The 23633-nt window shown below is 41.9% G+C and overlaps 1 protein-coding gene across 1 annotated transcript in view; it reads right to left on the minus strand.

The window, feature by feature from the left end:
- PCSK2 (proprotein convertase subtilisin/kexin type 2) overlaps positions 1-23633 on the minus strand; it is a 262157-nt gene that overhangs the window by 126226 nt on the left and 112298 nt on the right. The window contains exons 3-4 of the mRNA XM_032142938.2: positions 6170-6283; positions 3971-4079 (exon numbers count right to left, since the gene is read on the minus strand). Coding sequence (XP_031998829.1) covers positions 3971-4079; positions 6170-6283 — 223 coding nt within the window. The remainder of the gene's footprint in view (positions 1-3970; positions 4080-6169; positions 6284-23633) is intronic.

Genomic DNA, 23633 nt, shown 5'->3' on the forward strand with positions numbered 1-23633 from the left:
AGTCTCATGAGATCTGATGGTTTTATAAAGGGAAAACTCCTTTCACCTGGCTCTCACTCTCTCTCCTGCCTGCTGCTATGTAAGACACGCTTTTCATCTCCTGCCATGATCGTGGGGCCTCCCCAGCCAATGGAACTGTGAGTCCATTAAACCTCTTTTTCTTTATAAATTACCCAGTCTGAGTATGTCTTTATCAGCAACGTGAAAATGGACTAATACAAGATTCTTTGTTATGCAGCAAAAGTAACTGGAGCAGTCACCCTGCTGGACCTTCCTACTGCTTTTCTATGTGATGCAGACTTCTAAATCTCTCAGAAGGGTGTGGGTGACTATCTGGTCCTCAGGCTTAAATCTTTTATTTATTTATTTATTTGAATTCATTGAAAAAACTATGTCGTTTGTCCTGGAGAATTTCCACATTCTGGTGATGTCATTTTTTTTTTATACTTTAAGTTTTAGGGTACATGTGCACAACATACAGGTTAGTTACATATGTATACATGTGCCATGTTGGTGTGCTGCACCCATTGACTCATCATTTAACATTAGGTATATCTCCTAATGCTATTTTGAATGAGGCCCCCATTCACAAAGTCTCACCAGGAAGGCAGAGCAAAGGATTAGGTTTCAAGTACCAAGAATGGTGGTTAGAATTAGTTGTGAGACTTTGGGCAGTTTCTTGCCTCCCTAAACCTCAGTTTCTTCATCTGTAAAATGGGGATTATATTAATACCAACCTTAGGGAATAACTGTGGTTGTATTTCCAAAATGCTAAGCAGTGTCTAGCACATAGTGATTACTCAATAAATGTTAGTCGTTTTTACTGTTAGTTGTTTATTCTTACTTCAGCTTGAAGCTCCCTCTGACCTTACCTCACTGGCCTTCCATCTCACTTCCTTGGCTCCATCTGATAATGGCTAAGGGCCTTGACCCATGCCTTCTCTGATCTTGTGTGATCTTGAGAACCAGCCATCTTCCCTGAATTATTCTTGGCCTGGATGACTCTTGTCCATCACTGTATCTTGTCATGATCACAATCCATTTTCCAGGTCAAGTTCCCAACTCTAAACAATTCCATTACAGTAAAAGGGATGATGTTGTCATCATTAAGTGGGGTTCTTGCTAACATCTACATAAGTGAAATATCCTAGTAGACCCTTAAGAAATAATTTCTGCCCCTTTGGACAGCAGCTAACCATGGAGGTCCTCTCCTAGTGATTTGTAGCATGTGGAAATGACATTGCTTTGTACCCAAGTGAAGACAGCAGATATTTATTGAGCATCCATTGAGTCACTGGATCCAGCAGGGGGGATGATGGCTGAGTTTGGAGTTGGGCAACCAGAGATGGGAGGGCAGTGATTAAACCTGGCTGTCCACAAATTGAAACTTCTGCACACAGATGATTGAACATTTGCCACACAGGCCAACATATGGAGAGACAGCGTTGATAGAATATGACATTAGTTTTGCCCTTAGGTATCAGGTTTGGCATCTGTGTCTGTCTTTAACCTTATTTTGGAATATCTTGCCAAGAAAATATCTGGGACACGGCACCATACCATTCATGCGTGCAGGACGTTAAGAGAGAGAATGCAGTACTGGTGTTGCCAGCCTTCCCGGTTCTAGCTGTGAGGGCAGAGATGGCCAATTACATGGCAAGAGCATCTGTCCTTGTCCTCACCGTGTGGGGCACCATGTGGGGAGCTGCCCTTGTCCCAAATGTGCTCATTTTGCTATTCAACAGTGGACTTGGAGAATGGCTTGGTCATCATACTTTTCTTCAGTTATCATATGGAATAGCATGTGATGCATTAAAAATGGCCACAAATTCAGAGTTTATTTCCTTTCCACTTGAATCTGGATTGGCCCTGGGACCATTCATCCAACATAAGTGGCAGAGTTACTGGTGCCCATTCCAGGTCTAGCCTTTAAGAGGACTGGCAGCTTCTGCTTCTTCTCTTTTGGAATGCCTACTCTTGGGAGTCCTGAGCCACCTATAAGAAATCCATCTACCTTGCTGGGGGCCTTATGTGAGAGGAGAGGTCCTCAGACTCCATGGAAAGGGAGGGAGGCTGAGCCATTTCAGCCTCCCAGTGGAGCCTTTAGTTGACTCCAGCCTCAACTGCCTTCTGACTCCACCTGCATGATAGACCCCAGTGGAACTTGCAGAACTGTCCAGCTGAACTCCAACAACCCACAGAACTGTGAGAGATAGTAATATGGTTTTTTTTTTTTAATCCACTCAATGTTGGGATGCTTCGTTCTGCAGCAGTAATTGACTAAAACAAAGAAGAAACCAGGAATTGTAATTGGGGGTCAGAGTTTACTTTTTTGGGAACCCAAAGGCCATTAATCAGCTGAAGAAAGACCATCAAATGAGAAATTCTGCTGAGTCTTTCTAAAGGGCTTGCCTCTCCATGTGGAAATGAGTCAGGAGCCAATGACTTTAGGAGTCAGTCAAGGAGCTTGCAGTTAAAGTATTCTGAAATGAGCATCTACAGTACTCTTGGAGGTTTCCTAAGAGCAGAGCAATGTGCATCTGTTGGCACTTTAGTGCCACTTTTAGGGTAGCTTCTCTGATCCCCAGCTGGGGATACCCAGTAGGATATGCTGTTAGAAATGGTCATTACAATATCTCCTAGGTAGGTTTCCCCCAAACCCTGATGCATTGTTTTCCTGGGTGAGCTGGCCTGAACCCCTTTGGAACAGTTTCCAAGAACAAGTGTGAGAAAAGAAGAAACATTTATAAACTCCTGACATCTGAGCACACACACTCTCATGCAGGGCTCCTTTCTTCTTGTGAGAGCCCTTGGCCTTTGGAGGAAGGTTTTACATCCACTTAAAAATGTCTCACATATCAAAAAACATTGAGGCATTGTTTTTATGTTGGTATTTAATGAGCCCACACAAGACAACTCAGGTTTTAAGCAGGCTGGCTCCTCTTGGTTTCCTCTGTCATTTCTGCTTCAAAGCCTTACTTTAAGGAACATAGTGTTCTGTTCTTTGAGGATCTTCAGATGGGAAAGGCTCAACTGTTTCATCTCTGTGTAGCCTTTGTATATAATTGGGTCAATAATGCACAGTGGAGCTTTTTGCTGGCAGACCCAGATGGGTGATGGAGGGCAACAACACGTCCCCAATGAAACAACCACAGGCGGTGATTCTCCACAGTCTTGGCAGGGCCAAGGACGTGTGTAGTTGGAAAAATGCCAATTCATCAAGCCCATTGGTTTTCATATCACAAACTATGGAAAATGAAGCTCTGCTAAGTCTTTGGTAGGCACGCAGGATGAATAACATGTAAGGGATGTCTGTAATAAAAGGTTATCAAAGGCTACTTTACAAGGGTTTATTCTGAAAGCAGCAATAAAGTCAAATTTCCCCAAGCCCCAATCCTGTTACTGAAAAGCTGTTTTATGGATGTAGAGTCACGCTAATGTAACTTTCTGTGATGATGAAAATGGAATTGAATTTCAGCAGCTGCTAGCCCCATGTGGATATCAAGAACTTGAGGCTAGTGTGATTGAGGAATTGAAATAAAATTTTACATTTTATTTAACTTTAATTAATTAAAATGTAAAGTTAAATAGGCACATATGGCTAGTGGTGACTACATTGGATAGTGTGGGTCTAGAGAAATTGTTGGTAAATACAAAGAGGTATAGAAGACATTTTAAGGTAAAGTGTAAGCAGTAAGAAATTACAGTTGAGTGACAGGCAGCTTTCATTTATTCATTTGTTTAGCTTATTATTTATTAATTCAAAAAATATTTGTTAAGTGCAACCTCAAGTTTGAGGACCACTGATTGGAAGAAAGGTGAAGATTTGGGCACAGTGCAGTGTGGCCATGAGGCCCAGTATCTTGCTGTTCCATCTCTGGTTAGCATCTCCAAAACAATACAACTTTTATCGAAAGGCAAGCAAAGGCACGCTTATTTCCAAATGAGGCACAGGCTTCAAAATACTCACCATCATCCATAATTCCAATGGTAACACCTTTCCCTGTGTATCCCAGCTCCCAGGCTTCAGCCACATTCAAATCAAGGCCAGGAGTGCCATCAGCTTGCCCAGTATTGATCTGGTACAGGAATTTCAAAGCAGATAATGGTATTAGTTTGGTGGTGTAAAGCACTCATGTACAGATTTACTTGACATGCTCTATAGCCATCTAATATTTCAGGACCAGCTCAAAGGCCACATCTTCCATGCAACAGTACTTTTGGGTGTCCCTCCCAACCTACCTATAGTGTTTCCTCTCCATTTTTTTTTTGGTATAAACACTTTGTGTTTTCTGTTTTCTGTAAATATGCAAACATAGTTTCAATCCCCTAATATCTTATAACTAGATCACTATCTTTAAACTTTTTCTATAAAAGAGCTGCTATTGCAGGAAACCCTCCCTGATTTAGAATTAAATGCTCACTTTCATAGCTCTTTGTTTATACCTCATGTTTTGAATTTACAGCATATTGTTTTGGATTATTCTTATTTGAATATAACTTCTTACTAAATAACAATATCTTTTGCAGGAGGTAACATGTCCTAGTTAATCTTTGTAATTTCAGTGCCACCACACTAAGTCTTGCTCAAAAGTATTTGTTGAACTGAATTAAAGAAAACTGGCTCACCTTTAGTGCATGTTCTAATGCAGAAAAATAAATCCTAAGGCCCCTCATCCTGGTCCCCAAAAATATTTCAGAAAAGAAAGAAAGGATAACAAAGAGCAATTCCACAGTAATATGTCCACTCCCATCTTTTCATGCATCTTTGTACTATGTAGGTTTTCTCCAGGATGGATTGTAAAAAAAATAATGAAGTCAGAGCTTGTACTGGCGAAAGCCCGCAGTGATCAGTGGCTGTTACGATATTGCTAAAACATTGTGTGATTGTCATTAGGGCTCTTTAAAAAATTTACTATGCTCTTTCTTCTAGAGACGTGTTAAGACTACATTCCTCTCCACCCACTCTGAAGTTAGAATGGCGGATGACTGATTTTGGCCAATGACATGTGATCTCATGTGCCATTCTTTCACATCCAGGCAGAAGTTTTAAGAGTTTCTTTTAAAAATTCTACAATTTGCCCCTTTTCCTTGCTGAGGGGCTTATGAAAGCCGTGTGGGAATGGAGCTCAGATGGAGGTTGGTCAGCCTGTGTTTTTGAGCAATTATGAAGCATTAGTCGTGTAGCAAAAGTGAGAAACAAGCCTTGTTTTTGATAAGCTACTATGATCTGAGGGTTGTTCATTATTGCAACAAACCTAGCCTATCCTGACTAACACAAATACACTCATTCAATTACCCATATTGGATTTTCGGACTTCCATGCCAAAAAGCATAAGTCAGAGTCAAGCTCTGAAGCCCCAGAAGGGAAATTGTGATGAATTCCTGTAATGTAGCTGTTCACAAGGCTGTAATTTAGTTCTCTCTCTTGTTCATCACTTTTTTATCTTAAATAAGATAAAGATTCATTCACATTTACAAATTAGTCACTCCCTTTCTGTCAATATGCCCTGCAGTTCAGGTTGGTTTGGAGTCACTGATCCCTTTTTAAACATAGCTTGGCCAATCCAAATGGATCATGATGAACTGTTGGTGACCCACAAAATGCTCACTTCACCAGACAAAATGGGTTTTAGTGCCTCCAGGCCTGCATCAGTTAAGCCCCATGGAATTGATTTCCTGCCATTGTTTTAGGAAGCATTAATAGATGCTCTTTTTGCTACTTTAGTCTCCAAGCTTTCTTGATAGCCTCTTGCGAAGTCATTGGATCCTTTCTTTTAGGCCTTTGACTTCATTGATGTCCCCTGTTACTGTGTCTGTTGAGACCCCTGAATTACTGTTCCCAGACCTCTGATTTGACTTTTATATAGTTTTGCAAGTCTTCAGTCATACACTGGTACACTTTTTCAGAACTGAAGAGAATTCTGTCAGTTGTTGGTCATAGCCTCCACCTTAGGAGACCAGGGCTACTTAGCAGTTCCAGAAGAAAGCAGATTAGAGAACTAGATGCACAGGTGGTGACAGAAAATCAATACATATGGAAGGGGACAGAGAGGGTCACTGAGTTGGATACTGGCTAACATCCTAGTGAATAATGAGGATGCAGGAATACATCTTTTATCCAGAGTCTCAAGATGAGAAATGTCCAAAAGGACATGACGACACTCACCAGATACCATTGCTTTGTAAAAAGAGGATCGTTCATGTTGATGTCAATCTCATTGATGTCTCTGTAACCTCGCTTTTTTCGGTCAAATCCTTCCTGCTGCAAAGCCATCTTTACCTGGAATGACAATGCTGACATATTACCTGAATATAATCTGAACATTCCCTCTTCTGGAATTTGTTTCCATGAATCCAAATTTCATTTGTATATCAGGTGCATTTTTTTCTTCGGCAAAAGCAAGTTCATCTCATATACATGCTCACCTTACCATTATTATTATTATTATTTTGTATTTTTTTGTAGAGATGGGGGGGTGTTCTCACTATGTTTCCCAGGCTGGTCTCGAACTCCCGAGCTCAAGCCATCTGCCTGCCTCGGCCTCCAAAAGAGCTGGGATTACAGGCATGAGCCACTGTGCCTGACCCGTTACCATTATTTTATGAGAGCATTTAATTATGGTTGCACTGAACAGATAGGCTTTGGTGATGGCTCAAAATGAGTTTCCCTAAAGTAAGAATTAGATAGAAAAAGTATTCCTTTTTTTTTTTTTTTTTTTTTTTGAGACAGAGTTTTGCTCTTGTTGCCCATGCCAGAGGGCAATGGCGTGATCTTGGCTCACTGCAACCTTGGCCTCCCAGGTTCAAGCAATTCTCCTGCCTCAGGCTCCTGAGTAGCTAGGATTACAGGCATGAGCCACCACACCCAGCTAATTTTGTATTTTTAGTAGAGACAGGGCTTCTCCATGTTGGTCAATCTGGTCTTGAACTCCCAACCTCAGGAGATCCACCAGCCTTGGCCTCCCAAAATGCTGGGATTACAGGCATGAGCCACCGCAGCTGGCTGAGTAAAGTATTCTTAAAGAAGGTAATGTAGTAGGGGTCATTAAGTGAAATAAAACAATAGAACACTTCTATTAAGGAGAGAGGATTGATGTGGATTCAGAAAGGGAGAGAGTGAAAACAGCGTGGATAATTTTTCTGGATGGCTTCCCAGTCTTTAATTTGTTGACAGTGCTATCACATTTGAGAATCTGCTGAAAAAGAAAACTTCCCCAAGACAAGAACAAACAGACAAACAATGAGGCCTGCCTGGAGAGCCAACAAATATCATAGCAAAGTCCTAGAAGGTAAGAGAGGAACCTCTGACAAGAAATTGGTGGATGGTGTTGTGTCCTTGCACTGACAACATTTCAATTTTGGACAGTCAGAAAGAACCCCAAGCTCTCGGATGGAAATGCAACTTAGGAGCTGACTTAGTTCAAGTGGGCTTCTGGCAATGGCTAGGCTTTGTCTTAATCAGGAAACTTGCTTTCACTTGGACAAAGACTAATTTATCATGCAACAGTTGTGGCCAGTCCCCGAACAAGTACAAACTCAAGGATTATGCACATATATAAAAGGGTGCTGCTGGATATTACTATTATATTTTGTAGCCCAACATTTGTTTTTCCTCTTCCCAAATCTCCCTAGTGTATTTGGGGGAATTACTTCCAATCCATCAGGTTCTGTGTTGGTGGAGTGAAGTTCTAGGTGCCTGCCTGCTACAGGCACTAGAGTCTCCCTCTGCCTTAGAGGTGCCTCTGTGGGTGTCTCTCTCTCAGGATTTGAATCTTGGGAAGGTGAAGCAAGGACCAGGATCCCCTGGAGCCCATTTATCATGGAGGTTCACTCACCAGGCTCTCCTAGTAAAAGATCCTCGCTATGTTCCTGCAACCCAGCCCCAGAGTTTTCAAGACTGATCCTCCAGCCTCCCATTGATTGTGAGCCCCCGATATCTTCCTGACAACTTCTCTCTGGTTGAAGTGAAGCAGAATCCATTTCTGTTGCTTGTAATCGAGAACTCTAATGGATACCAGATGACAGAAGGACAGCAGGGCCCAGGTCAAGAATGATGGCAGGAAGAGAAGAACGAAGAGACCACAGACATGGCAGAAAACCCTTCCCCTCCTTACTGCACTGCCTTGCAGAGGATCCTGTGAAAGGCTAGTTCCTCACTTCTTTACTCTGCACACCGACACGAGAAGGCCTGAAGCTCATTTGTCAGAGAAATCATAGCCACACCAGAAAATCTATACATGTGGAAAACAAGTGTTAAGTGTGGCATTGGCTCTGGGAGTTCTTTGGAGATATTCCAACAAAGGACAGTCACAGTCACTGTGGCAAGCTTAAAAAAAAATCTCCCCAAAGAAATGTGAAATAATTAGAAAAATGGGATAGATGGGTATTTTTATAATGGCAAAAATTTGGACCTTACTAATGCCCATCAAATGGAGATAAATTATGATTCAAAGGTACATATACATATATATACTTATGCACATGTATGTGTGTATACATATAAATATGTGTGTACATATGTGTGTCATACTGTCACATATGTACATATATATGCACACACACGTATATCATCTAGGAAGCCATTGCCAAGATGGGATTAAATGTGCAAGTATTTTATGAGAGAAAAATACAAGAAACTGTGATATAAGTCTGAACCCAAGTAAAGAACAGTGAACAAAGTTGGGTGAAACCAATTCCCCTGTAATCTAGGGATGGTTTGGTAAAACTGTTGGGGATTAAATTTGAGGAGCCCTGTGTCTCCCAGAAATGGGCCTGCCTGAGTTCCCCTGCTGCTCGCAGTCACTGGGGGGAGTGAGGCCTTGTTGGCACAGTGACAGATTTCAGAGTGCAGCAGCTGGGGGCCTTGGTCAATTATTTTCCCTGAAGTCAGAGATTTGTGCAGCATATTCCCATAGCTCTGTGTGTGTGTGTGTGTGCGTGCATGCTCACGTGTGCATATTGATTAACAGAATGTTTAAAATGTTGAAGTAAATGTATAGTTCTCCACCTGGAACATAACCATCAGATACACCCATCTTGCAACCTTCTTTTACTATGGAAGCAAGAATGCCTCTTGCACTTGGGAAAGAAGGTGTCTCACTTTGGCCATTGCCTCTTCCCATTTTGGTCCCACAACAAGAGGCCTTTATCTGCTCTACTCATTGATCAGAGGCCTTGGTTGACTTTCACTGAGGGATTCCCATTCTATTGGACTCCTTGTCATAAATAACTTCCCTGAGAGGATCTTCGGGGAGCAAGAGCAACTATCACATGGAAGTTTGAAAACTCTAAGCAATATGTTGTTTCTCAGTAGCGTAAGAACAAAAATACTCACATCAGATTTCACCTTTATAAATAACAGTGCAGGAATGGCTATTACCATCACTCCAAACTCATTTAGACGAAGTGCGCTCTAATGAAAAGACTGCTCAAATTCATTTCCATGAAATTAATTTTTAATTCCATAAATTAGGTTTTAATGGAAACTAGTGATGCTTAGGAATGCTGGGCACTGCCTCCTTGCAACTCAGGAATTTAGGAGTCTTGAAACTGAAGGGGGCTTTCTGAATCTGTCAGTTTATCTTCTTGTCCACAGTTACACTTTGAAAGAGATGAACACCTTTAACAATATATGCTTTCACTTGTTACACACAAATAACTGGAAAACTTTTTTTTCCCCACAATGATACCATGTAACCCTATTAATCATGTTTATTGTTCTGGGTTCTCATTCAATCTTAATTCATATTCATGCCTAATTTTTAAAGAGTAGTAATCATACTATAAAGTTGTGGGTTCTTTTTTCACTGAGTGTCCTACCATAAGAATTGTAATATGCTGCTACTTAGCTATCACATTTTCATTACTAATGGCTACCTAAATGTTCCAGAGTCATATACCACAATTTATCCATTTCCCTCTTATTAGTCATTTAGATTGTTTTCCATTATAAATAAAATTACCATGACCAGACAGATTAGGTTATAAACTATTTTAGAAGACCTCTGGGAAAGACTGCAGTGTTACAATTCCATGTATGATAAAGCCCTTAATGTCAGAGAAATATTTCCGAGTGTCTAAACTATATTTTCACATTATTACTAAAAGGTCACTGACTTATTTTCTCTTCCTCCTTCTCTGAATTTTAACCTTCCATACACTATACCTTTTATTACCATTTAGATGTGATACCAATAACATGCATACAACTTAATGATTCCCTTTCTCAGAAAATAATGTATAGTTCACTTCTGTATTTAGTTTTAGAATGCTTCCTCAAATAGGACCTTTGGCCTACACGTTTGTACAAATAAAAAACATAAGAAAGTAGAAGTCTTTGTTACTGGGTATCGTTATTATTTCTATGAGAATATCTTTTAAACATTTTAAAAAAATTTTTGTTGTAATTTCAACTTTATTTTAGATTCAGAGGGCACATGGATATATGGCATGATGCTCGAGTTTGGGGTATGAATGATCCCATCACCCAGACAGTATGCGTAGTACCCAACAGGCAGTTTTTCAGTCCTTGTATTCCCTGCTTTCCCTCTTTTATAGTAGTCCCCTTTGTCTACTCTTCCCATCTTTATGCCCATGTGTACCTAATGTTTTGTTCCCACTTATAAGTGAGGACATCAGGTATTTGGCTTTCTGTTCAGGTGTTAATTTGCTTAGGATAATGGACTCTATCTGCATCCAAGTTGCTGGAAAGGACATGATTTTGGTCTTCTTTATGGCTGCATAGTATTCTATGGTGTACATGAGGTGTACCACATTTTCTTTATCCAGTCCACCTTTGGTGGGTACCTAGGCTGATTTCATGTCTTTACAATTGTGAATAGTGTAGTAATGAACAGAAAAGTGCTTGTGTCTTTTTGGTAGAATGATTTATTTTTCTTTGGGTATATAGCCAGTAATAGTATTGCTGGACTGAATGATAATTTTGTTTTAGGTTCTTTGAGAAATCTCCAAAATGCTTTTCACAGTGGCTGAATTAATTCACATTCTGACCAACAGCGTATAAGTGTTCTTTTCTCCACAGTCTCGCCAACATTTACTATTTTTTGACTTTCTTTTTTGTGTGTGATGGAGTCTTGCTCTGTCACCAGGCTGGAGTGCAATGGCATGATCTTGGCTTGCTGCAACCTCCACCTCCCGGGTTCAAGCGATTCTCCTGCCTCAGCCTCCCTAGTAGCTGGGACTACAGGCATGCACCACCACGCCCAGCTAATCTTTTTTTGTATTTTTTTAGAGACAGGGTTTCATAATGTTGGCCAGGATGGTCTCAATCTCCTGACCTCGTGATCCGCTCACCTTGGCCTCCCAAAGTGCTGGGATTACAGGCATGAACCACAGCGCCCAGGCTATTTTTTGACTTTTAATCATAGCAATTCTGACTGTTGTGAGGTGGTATCTCATTGTGGTTTTTGATTTGCATTTCTGCGATGATTAGTGATGCTGAGTATTTTTCATATGTTTGTTGGCCACTTGTATGTCTTCTTTTGAGAAGTATCTGTTGATGTCCTTTGCCCATTTTAAAATGGGGATTTTTTTTTGTTGATTTGTTTAAGTTTCTTATAGATTCTAGGTATTAGACTTTTGTCAGATGCATAGTTTGCAATTTTTTTCTCTCTTTCTCTAGGTTCCCTGTTTACTCTGTTGATAGTTTCTTTTGCTGTGCAGAAGCACCTTAATTAGGTCAGCTTGTCAATTCTTGTTCTGTTGTGATTGCTTTTGGTGTCTTCATCATGAAATCTTTACCAAGACCTATGTCTGGAATGGTATTTCCTAGGTTTTCTTCTAGGGTTTTTATTGTTTGATGTCTTACTTTCAAATCTTCAATCCATATTGAGTTCATTCTTGTATATGGTGAAAGACAGGGGTCCAGTTTTATTCTTCTGCATATGGCTAGACAGTTATCCCAGCATCATTTATTGAATAAAAAGCCCTTTTCCTATTGCTTACTTTTGTTGACTTTCTTGAAGATCAGATGTAGGTTGTAGGTGTGTGGCTTTATTTCTGAGTTCTCTTTTCTGTTCCATTGTTCTATGTGTCTGTTTTTGTACCACTACCATGCTGCTTTGATTAGTGTAGGCTTATAATAGAATATGACATTGGGTAATGCAATGCCTCCAGCTTTGTTCTTTTTGCTTAGGATTGCTTTGGCTATTCAGGCTCTTTTTGGTTTCATAGAATTTTAGAATAGTTTCTTCTAATTCTATGAAAAATGACATTGGTAGTCTGATAGGAAAAGTGTTGAATCTGTAGATTGCTTTGGGCAGTATGACCATTTTAATGATACTGACTCTTCCAATCCATGAGCATAGACTGCTTTCCCACTTGTTTGTGTCATCTATGACTTTTTTCAGCAGTGTTTTGTAGTTCTCCTTGTAGAGATCTTTTTTACCTCTTTCGTTAGATGTATTCTTAGGTATTTATTCTTCTTATAGCATTATATGTGGGATTGTGTTCTTGATTTGGCTCTCAGCTTGAACGTTATTGGCGTGTAGAAATGCTACTGATTTTTGCACATTGATTTTGTAAACTAAATGTTACTGAAGTTTTTTTTATTAGTTCTAGGAGCCTTTTGGTTGAGTCTTCAGGGTTTTCTAGGTATAGAATCATATCATAAATGAAGAGATATAATTTGACTTCTTCTTTTCCTACCTGGATGCCTTTTATTTCTTTCTCTTGCCTGATTCCTGTGGCTGGGACTTCCAGTACGATGTTGAATAGGGATGGTGAGAGTAGGCAACTTTGTCTTGTTCCTGTCCTTAAGGGGAATCCTTCCAGCTTTTGCCCATTCAGTATGATGCTGACTATGGGTTTGTCATAGCTGGCTCTTATTATTATTTTGAGGTATGTTTCTTCAATGCCTAGTTTGTTGAGGGTTTTTTTCTTGAAGTCATGATGGATTTTATTAAAAGTTTTTTTCTGCATTTATTGAGATGATAATATGGTTTTTGTTTTTCATTCTGTTTATGTGATGATCACATATATTGATTTGCATATGTTGAACTAACTGCATCCTAGGAATAAAGCCTACTTAATTGTGATGAATTGACTTTTTGATGTGCTGCTGGATTTGGTTTGCTAGTATTTTGTTGAGAATTTTTACATCTATGTTCATCAGGGATATTGGCCTGTAGTTTTCATTTTTCACTGTGTCTTCACCAGATTTTGGTATTGTGGTGATGCTGGCTTTGTAGAATAAGTTAGAGAGGAGTCTCCTTGATTTTTTGGAATAGTTTCAGTAGAATTGGTACTAGTTAATGTTTTATTTAAAATGAACAGATGGCTATTTCACAATTCCAGTTCAACTTTTGAACCTTAATTTGACATTTGTGCACAAATGTTACCCAAGCAACTCTACCCATCCCTTACCCGCCTCTAGTCTCTCTACGATGTGCCAGTTATGACCAAGCTAGGATGAAGCAGAAAACATCCCTGTGCATTTGCACATGATTCTACAATTAACAAGGTACTTTTACTACATTAGTCTTTTTTTTTTTTTTTTTTGAGATGAAGTCTTGCTGTGTCACCCAGGCTGTAGTGCAGTGGCACCATCTTGGCTTACCTCAACCTGACTCCCAGGTTCAAGCGATTCTCCTACCTCAGCCTCCCGAGTAGCTGGGATTATGGGCATTCGCCACCATGCCTGGCTAATTTTTATTTTAATAGAGACAGGGTTTCGCCATCTTGGCCAGGCTGGTCTCAAATTCCTGACCTCAGGTGACCTACCCGCCTTGGCCTCCCAAAGTGCTGGGATTACAGGCATAAGCCACCACGCCCGGCCTTAATCTTCCCAACGAAACTGTGGGGTAGGTATTGTTACAGTTGAGGAAAAGAAGGTTTGGAAGCCATTGTCCAACAGTTAAAACATGGCAGGGTCATCAGGTTGATGGATTCTCAATGCTATGAAGTTTCGACTAAGCCACATTACCTCTCCCTGTGGGCACATAACACAGTCAACCTTCCAGTATCTGGGACAACTTAACCGTGCATATAACTCTCTGAGTACCTGGGCCATGATCACTTTCCTGCTGGGCTGATAATTAAACAGCTGTTAATTAGCATTGACTGTGCTGGGGAGGGAGGGGCCAGGAGAAAGGGGAGCAAAGGGGAGACCTGCCTCCAAAGATGGTGAGGGACGTCTTTGCTTGAATTGAGAGCAAGAAAAGGAGCATAAAACACGAAACTAACATGTTGCTGAAAATACTGGTTTATTAATCTATGATGTCCTTGATTGTGTAAAATTATTTCTTGTGCCACTGAGAATTATTTTATTTACCACTGTGATGGGTTGGATTGTGCTGTCCTGAAAGATATATTAAGGAGCTAACCTCCAGTACCTCAGAATGTGACCTTATTTGGAAATAGGGTCACTGCAGGTGTAATTAGTTAAGATGACGTCATGCTAGATTAGGATGGGTTCTCAATCCAATACAACTGGTGTCATTACACTAAGAGGGTCTAGAAACAAGGAGAATGCCATGTGAAGACATACAGACACACAGAGTGAAGGCATGTGGAGACGGAGGAGGCAAAGACTGGAGTTAACATCACCACAAGACAACCAGGTGTCCTCGCGAAGCAGAGGTCCCCAGCCTTGACTGCACAGTGCAATCACCTGGGAAGGTGGCAAAAGCCCTATGCTCAGGCCAACCACCAGAGCAGCGAAATGAGAGTTGCTAGGGATGGGCCCTGGGCTCAGCGGTGTTTAAAACTTTCCAGGTAATTCATATGAGCAGCTAGCGTAGTAAGCCAGTGTGCTGGGGGAAGTATTAATGTAGCAAAAGTACCCAAAGAGCATGAATCTTTTATTTATTAAAAACCTCTTAATTTGCATGGTAAGTTACCTTGCCTTTATTATAGGCTGAGGATTTTTTTTTTTTTCTTGATAGGTTAAAACACTTTAGCTCTAATACCCATTGATGGGCCTGAGGACACATCCATATGGGACACAGGATTAGGGCTGAAGGTAGAAATTACCTCTGGGCCCTGGTCTGGTCATCCTTGTCATTGTTATCTTCCTGGGGAGGATAGAGGATCTGAGGCATTTCTGGGGTGTGCTCACAGAGCTGGGCACCAGATAGGGAGAGGCAAGTTCTTCCTCCCACAAGGTGTTAGAGGCAGGGCTGGGAACTTTTGTTTCATGCTTTGGGAAGCTGGTAAGAATTGAAATGGATTGGGTTGTGTATCCTTCATTTCACAGAAAGGGGAACATAGCTTGACTTCTTTGTAGGCACAGAGCGCCTTCTGTGTAATATTGTGAAGCAGGCAGCATAGGATTGTGGATGAGAGCTTGGTCTTGGGGACAGGCAGACATGAGTTACAGGCCCTGCTGTACCTGTTGTTCTCTGGCTGTGGGATCTCCAGCAAGCTGTGGAGCTCATTTAAGACTCAGTTTGCTCACCTGTAAAATAAGGATAAGCCCTAGTGATGGCTGACATTTACTGAGGGCTGACTGTTGCGCTGGGCAGTGCCCTGAGTACTCATGTACATTGTCTCAGTTATTTTCCCTGACAGCCACATGAGAGGTTAGGAATGAAGGCATGAAGACACCAAGTGGCTGGTTAAAGGTCCTATGGTTAGCCAAGGGCAGAGCCGCGGGTCATGCCTTTTGTGGGCTGGACTCTGTTCCCTCTAAGTTCAAATGTTGAAGTCCTTACTCCCAGTACCTCAGAATGGGATTGTATTTGAAGATAGTGTCTTTAAAGAGGTCATCAATTAAAGCCATTAGGGTGGGGTCTCATCCAATATAACTGATGTCATCATAATCAGGCACTGTTACCAACAGAGGGAATGGTGTGAGGACACAGGGAAAAGACGGCCATCTACAAGCCAAGGAAAGAGCCTGGAACAGGTCCTTCCCTCATGGCCCTGATGAAAGCAACCCTGATGACACCTTCATCTCAGACTTTTACCTCCATACATTTCTGTTGTTTAAGCCACCCTGGTTGTGGACCCCCATATGAGAGCCTTCACAAACTGACATGACGCTGCAGCAGTCTAGCTATGTACCTCTCTAGCATACTGTGTTGCTCCTCTGCTCCCACGTGTACTTTGGTTGTGGTGAGGATCAAAAGTAATGGTGCATGTAAGCACCTGGCCCACAGTGGGAACTCAAGAAATGCCAGCACTTACTTCTATAATCTTTGCTTAATGTTTTTGTAATGTAGAAAGGCAGTGGAGTAGTGACTTCCCTTGTTCCAAAACACCTCAAGCCAGGCTCATCTCACTCCAAAGTGGCCCAGATGCCTGGACTTTAATCTTCTTGCTCTTAGTTAACTGAAGACAAAGCAAATCAAATGTGGGAAGAGAAGCCAGCTGGAGTCCATTCCTAAGTGTGTCCTAAATGCAACACAAGTCCCCAACTGCACGAGGGGCAAGTCTCCACATCTTTTTGGTAGACTTTCTTTTCTTTTCTTTTCTTCTTTTCTTTTCTTTTCTTTCTTTTTTTTCTCTTTCTTTCTTCCTTTTTTCCTTTCTTTCTCTCTCTCTTTCTTTCTTTCTTTCTTTCTTTCTTTCTTTCTTTCTTTCTTTCTTTCTTTCTTCTTTCTTTCTTTCGTCTGTGTGTCTTTCAGCAGTTTTAGGTTCACAGCAAATTGAGAGGAAGGCACAGAGAGTTCCACATATCCTCTGTCTCCTCACATGCGCGGCCTTCCCACTATTATCAACATCCCTGCTGGAGCACAGCATGCATTTGTTACGCGTGCTGAACTGACACTGACACATCGTCATCACCCACGGTCCGTGGTTTACATGAGGGTTCACTGTTGCGGCTCTAGCTTTTCTGCCTTTGCCTTTGCAATGTGGTGTGTTATCTCAGAGTTTGAATTGATGAGCTGGACACAGCTCATCAAGCGAGAAACCCCCAAAAGCCATTGCTGGAAGTGATGTGGGAGATTATGGAAGAAAAAGGCCTCTCCAAGGCTCAGATGTTCTAGTTCATCTGCTTTGCCGCCAACTGCTGGCTTCGGTTGTTGAGATCCAAACAGGGATCTGGAGAGGGGAGAGGTCTGTGGAGGGAAGATTTGACCCATGGCAGTCAGATGCCAGGAGGGAGGCAGCAGGCAGCAGACAGGGAGTCTGCCAGCTTAATTGCCTCCTTGAGCAGGAGGTATGACTTTTTGGAAAGCCCACTTAGAGGCAAATTACACAGCTTAAGTTTTCAAAGAATACCAAGTTAAGCCACGATTAGGGCTGAATGCACACTATTGATTGCCCTCATTTAGAGAGGTTGGCCCATCTTGCAAGAATAAAGGCGATCAATTGAGGAGGGAGGATATGGCTGCATGCCTCTGACCACAGTTCCAGTCATTGGGTCTTAGTGACAAGTATTAATGAATTGCTATCTATCATCTAAAGCTCTGGATACAAGGTATACCATGAGATAAATCAATGTAATTAGGGAGGGATTGAAGATGTTTCTCGTGGAGCGAGGTGCCAACACAGCCAGCGAGAATCCCAAGAAAGTGAAATCTCAGCTTCTATGTTGGTTGGAACATGTGCATTGCAGCCAGGGCTGTGCTTGTTCCCAGGGTGGTGGGGGAATGTTAGGAGATGGGTTTAGGAAATTATATTAAGGAAAATGATATTAAAAGATGGAGGCTGTATGCCAGATATTAAGGCAGGGATGGTTAGATTGGGGTGTGCTTGACAGGACAATTTTCCAGAGAAGCTAGAAAGTCCCTAAATGCTGTTCTTGGCCAAAATGACATGTTCCTCTCAATGAGTGTCTCCTGAGATGTGAGTGCATAAAGAAGCAAAGCTAGCTAAGCCTCTTTAATACATGAATAGCTTTGGCCGTGCACATTGTAGCACCCCAAAGAGCCTGCCTGGTTCAGGTGAATGGCTCTGTTTCCCATTGCAGGTGGGCTAAAGGGCCTCAGTCTAAAAAGGAGAGATCCTGGGAGGACAAATGGGAGGAGGAACAGAAGGATGGTAAGGGGGACGAGAAGAAGTCTCTGTCCCTCTTCACTCCAGGTGTGACCAGTCAGTGTCTCCACATCTGAACAGTGCACTCAACACTACACCTCCCTGGAAAGGCATTTGGGGATGAGAGGTTAAGGGGAGCCAACAGGACCCACAGAGAAAGTGCTCATGGCACCTGGCTAGGAATGAATGGCTCCAGCACCATCCAGGAATACAGGTTCCAAAAGCTTCGTTCTTGCAAAGCCTCCTTCATTTTGTTGATTCATGATCCAGTTCTGCTAGTGAACCAGAAGGAGATGCTGGGTGGGGACGTGTCTGGATTGCCTAGTTCCCATTCTGTGCCGGAGGGAGGCCTCATTAATGTGCTTCTGGAAGGCACAGGTGGATCTGACTGAAGAAGTTCTGCAGTTTCATTTAATTATGCTATATATGGCCAGCAAGCTTGAATGGAAAGAGCTAATAGCATCAAGGTCATGTGTCTTGGTCCTGTGGGTCAGTTACCTTGACTCTGTTTCCATGGCCACAGGCTAATGATGGTACCCCAGCCCCAGCTGCTGTCTTACAGGTGTGTGTGATGAAAACGGGGGAGGTGGGTGGGTGGAGGGTATTGTTGATTTGATCCAAAGTCATGACTCTCCTGAATGCTAAAGACTATGCCCCATACAGTGTGGTTCAGTGAACGAGCACTGAATTTCAAGTAAGAAAGAACTGGGTTTGGGTTCTGAGGTGGTTTGCTTCTGATTTGTGCATGTTCTGAGGTAGGTCCTCAAATTCTCCAAGTTCTGCTTTCTTCAATCCAGACCATGGGTTTGGCAAGTGTAGTCTGCTGACTGCTTTTGTAAATAAACTTTTTTGGAACACAGCTCTGCCCATTTGTTTATACACTGCCTATGGCTGCTTTCGCACTGCAGCCGTAGAGTTGAGTAATTGCAACAGAGACCATATGGCCTCAAAACCTGAAATATTTGCTCTCTGGCCCTTTACAGAAAGTTTGTTGATTTCTGGTGTATAGCATGGAGATGATGGAATTCTTGACCTCACAGGCTTACTGGTGAGGATGACATGAAATAAACTTTTCTTGTTGAGAATAATGAAACATACTATAAATGTCACTGGCTATAATTATAATGGTCAATATGTTCATGAAATAATTTCATCGTCAGGGTGGAAGCAGGGGCAGCATTTGGGTAGTGGTACAATCATGTGATTTGGGGGGTACAAAGAAAGCCTCCAATGACCCATATCATGTCCCCTGAGCACACACACACTGACCGCACTCCTGCCAAGAAGGGTTAAGCTTTAATTTTGAGCACTCATTATCCAGGCTGATTATGTCTCTATTTGAAAAGATTTGGAAAACAAGTCCTCTGGGAAGGGCAACACATCCAGGTGTTATCACTTACCCACACTTGTGCATGAAGTCATTAATTAGGCAGCTTTTTGCAAAGATGCTGGTTCAGATTGGTTCGAGGAAGGAACAGGAGTTTATGGAAAAGGTAATTTTGAAAGCCTTGGGCAGTTTCCTGCAAGTCAGGGAGAAATGCTACTGAAATCAACAGCAAAGGATCCAGGGCTTAGGTTGGGCACCATCACAAAAAGAAGGACTAAGACAAAGGAAGTAAGAAGGCACTTGGAAAAGAGCCTTCCAAAGTTATTTGTTTTTCTAGGCACGTTTTTTATGCTTGGCATGTCTTTGGCATGGAGGGATACACCCACCAGTTATTTGCTGTAACAAAGGTTGCAGTATTGTTTCCTGTAAGTTTTCAATGGTGAACAAACAAACAAGCTGTCTGCTACAGAATACAAATGAATTCTTGAAAATTCCTGATCTCCTTAAACCTTCTTCAGAGTGTGTTAGTTTAATTTTTGGATGAGGACAATGAACTAAAGAGTTAAGAGGAGAGAAGATTCACTTCCTCAGTTCTTTCTTCTTCAAGGACATTTGTTTTTAATCTTCCTCAAAGGTTAGCCCCTTAGTCAACAGCGGTGCCTTGTCAATTATTTCCTCTTATTGATATTTCACGTGTTGCCAATGGAACAGTTCCAGGGTGACGATAGAAAAAAATGTGTGTTGAAATTGCAATTGGCATATGTCTGAAATATTTGGGGGCTGGTGACTGTGCCTCCCCAGCACCAGGCAGCTGGAGAGTAATTCATATGTCAAGCCAAGCAGCCCACGAATGACAAAACATCAACAGGGAATAAAGGTCAGAGCGATTGATTCTTAACACACTTCTGCTTACGCACAGAGCACCCGATGACAGGGCGTTAATGAGCCCCAGCACGGTGATGTGGAACAAATGAAAAAAGTAATGAATCGACTTTGCAATAGTGCTCCTGGAAGGTACAGAACAATCCATGCTCTTAGATTAGTCTTTGGGAAATACCGGGAGAAAGTGGCTTTTCATCCTGCGGTGGACAGTTTTCTGTGGCTGCTGTAACAGATGGTCACCAACTTAGTGGCTTAAAACAACATAAATTCATTCTCTTACAGTTCTAGAAATCAGAGGTCTAAAATCAGGGTGTCAGCAGGGCTGTGCTCCTTCTAGAGGCTCTTGTGGGGGGAGGGGATTCTTTTTTTGCCTTTTCCAGCTTCTGGAGTCTTCCTCATTCCTTGGCTCATGATCCCATTTCTCCATCATCAATGGCCACAACAGTGGATGAAATATTTCTTGTATGATATCACCTTGACTTTCTCTTCTGCCTTCCTCTTGTAAGGATACTTGTGATTACACTGGGGCTGTTCAGATAATCCAGGATAATCTCCCTGTCTCAAAGCCAGCTTATTAGCAAGTTTAATTTCGTCTACAACCTTAACCCCACCTTGCCATGTGGCATAACATATTCACAAGTTCTAGGGCTTAGAATGTGGGCATCTTTGAGAAGGTCATTATTCTGCCTCCCACATGCAGAAGGAGAGCTAATATTCATGCTGGAGAAGTGAGGTTGATTGCTCACAAGTTCTACTGAAGATATCTGTGCAGGGATGAAGGAGCCCTGTTTCATGGCTGGCAGATAGTGAAAACAGAGGCCACCCTCAGGAGGACAGCTACATGTGGGTTATACTATTTTCTTAGATGAGTCAAATGGAAACTACTAAAACCATCTAATTCCATTCATTTCCACAAACATTTAAGACGGGCTTATTAACTATCAGATGTTGTGGTGGCCACTGGGAATTTGTAAATAAATGAATCTGTCTCCCAAATGTAGTTGGTGTGAGTTGTATGAAGTTCAGCTACAGATGCAACATGTATTTTTTCTCATGCAATACAGAGAATATATCCCTGAATAAAGGGATAGTGAGAGTCAGTCTCTGGAGAAGGACTGTCTAGGCCCATATACTGAATCTACCACTTGCTAATTGTTTGGCCTTAGTCAAGTTTTTTAAGCTTTCTGTACATTTGTTTTCTCACCTGTAAAATTGGGATAATTATAGCAGGAACCTCACTGTGTTGTGATAAAAAATAAATGTTTGCTAGGTGCATGGCTTATGCCTGTAGTTCCAGCACCTTGGGAGGTTGAGGTGGAAGGATCCCTTGAAGCCAGGAGTTTAAGACCAGCCTGGGCAATAGAGCAAGACCCTATCTCTACCAAAAAAAAGAAAAAAAAAGAAAAGAAAAAGAAAACAATTAGCCAGGTGTGGCGGTGAGCACCTGTAGTCCCAGGTGCTCGAGAGGCTGAGGTGGGGATCACTAGAGCCCAGGAAGTCAAGGTTGCAGTGAGCCATGATCGTGCCACTGTACTCCAGTCTGAGCAACAGAGCACGACCCTGTCTCAAAAAAAAAAAAAAAAAGTTTATTAAAGAGCTTTATAGGCTAGGCCTAGTGGCTCATGCCTGTAATCCCAGCACTTTGGAAGGCTGAGGCAGGTGGAACACTTGAGTCCAGGAGTTGAAACCAGCCTGGGCAACATGGTGAAACCCCGTCTCTGCAAAAAAATACACAATTTAGCCAGGCATGTTGACACATGCCTGTAGTCCCAGCTACCGGGGAGGCTGAGGTAGGAGGATTGGGTGACCTCAGTGGGGTGGAGGGTGCAGTGAGCGGAGATTATGCCACTGCACTCCAGTCTGGATGACAGAGCAGGACTCTGTCACAAACAAACAAACAAGCAAACAAACAAACAAGAGCTTTATAGGTTGTTTAACACTAAATGCATTCTAAATAAGTAAGCATGGAATAATAACACCATCCCAACAACGTTTCTTGGAATGTGTGGGAAGAACTTCTGAACGATGCTAATTTTGCTGTATGTGTGTGTATGTGTAATTTGCTGGTGCTGGGTGTGACACATGGCTTATCACTCAAGAACATTTACAGTATATAGTCCACTTCTTAAACTGTCTACTCCAATTCTCCTTCTTGTAAAATGGGACTGGATAGTGCTTTATACAAACAAATAAAAAAAATCAATTACCCCCATGGCCAGGCTACACTTACACTTTTAGGAACACATGGTTCTCACTGAACAGCAGCTGAAGCAGGCTGGACAGGATTGGAAAGATGCAAAAATGCATATTGCACATGTGAGTATTGAGAGGTGGCCCTGGAGCGTGTTCATGGAACACTGTGAAAAAACAGTTGTGGAGATAGATTTTTCTGTAAACAAGTCTGACTTTTGAGAGCACATGTGATTATTCTACTCTTGTGTCTGTCCCTCTTAAAAACAGTTTTCTGCCAGAATCATTTGTCTGAAAGAGGCTGCTGGATACTAACTCCTTGCCTAGTGCTCTTGAGTTTCTCACTGAAGTACTCAAGACATGCCATGAAAAGCAGAACTCATAGTCCATCTGCTGCTAGAATTCAAAAGAATTGCTGCTAAGTAGTGTAGCTATTCAGTGCAGCTGAATAGATAAACATATTTGACGGTCCATCTCTGTAGGGTTCCTGAAACCAAGGGAATTTTTCAGCAAGAACCCTTCTTTGAAAGGGTAAACATAAAATAATATGTAGACACATACATTTCCAAAATACACAATTTATGGAAAGGAGGTAAATACTTGTGTCGGCCCGCTTCACTTCGGGAGCTATAAATCACAACTTTCAGGTGTGTGAGTGGAAACATAAGAACCCTGGTGGATTGTCATTTTTTAATCACTTCTTTGTTCAGAATGTCAGAGAAATACGCAGTAAGGGTAGGAAGAGATTCAATTTAAACCCTGCAATCTTTTATTTTATTTATTTATTTTTGAGACAGTCCCGCTCTGCCTTCCAGGCTGGAGTACAGTGGTGCAGTCTCGGCTCACTGCAAACTCTGTCTCCTGGGTTCAAGTGATTCCGCTGCTTCAGCCTCCCAGGTTGCTCGGATTACAGGCATGCACCAGCATACCCAGCTAATTTTTGTATTTTTAGTAGAGACATGTTGGCCAGGTTGCTCTCGAACTCCTAACCTCAAAGTGATCCACCCTCCTCAGCCTCCCAAAGTGCTGGGATTACAGGTGTGAGCCACTGTGCCCGGCCAATCCTTTAAACATTGGGAATTTGGCAAAGAACTGTGCTGTTCCAATGCTATCCCCCAGGAGGTGACTTAGTTAATGGACAGATCAGGGACAACCCAGCAGTGAGTCTGGTGGTGAATTCTGGGTTTGGGTAAAGCTTATCTCATTTAAAAACAAGTAAGCCAGAAAAAAGAAGCCCGCATAGGAGAGCTGGAATGAAAAATGCAAAGAACAGGGGAGGGGAACATTCTGC

The sequence above is a fragment of the Hylobates moloch genome, unplaced genomic scaffold (assembly GCF_009828535.3).
Source record: "Hylobates moloch isolate HMO894 unplaced genomic scaffold, HMol_V3 SCAFFOLD_21, whole genome shotgun sequence".
NCBI lineage: Eukaryota > Metazoa > Chordata > Mammalia > Primates > Hylobatidae > Hylobates > Hylobates moloch.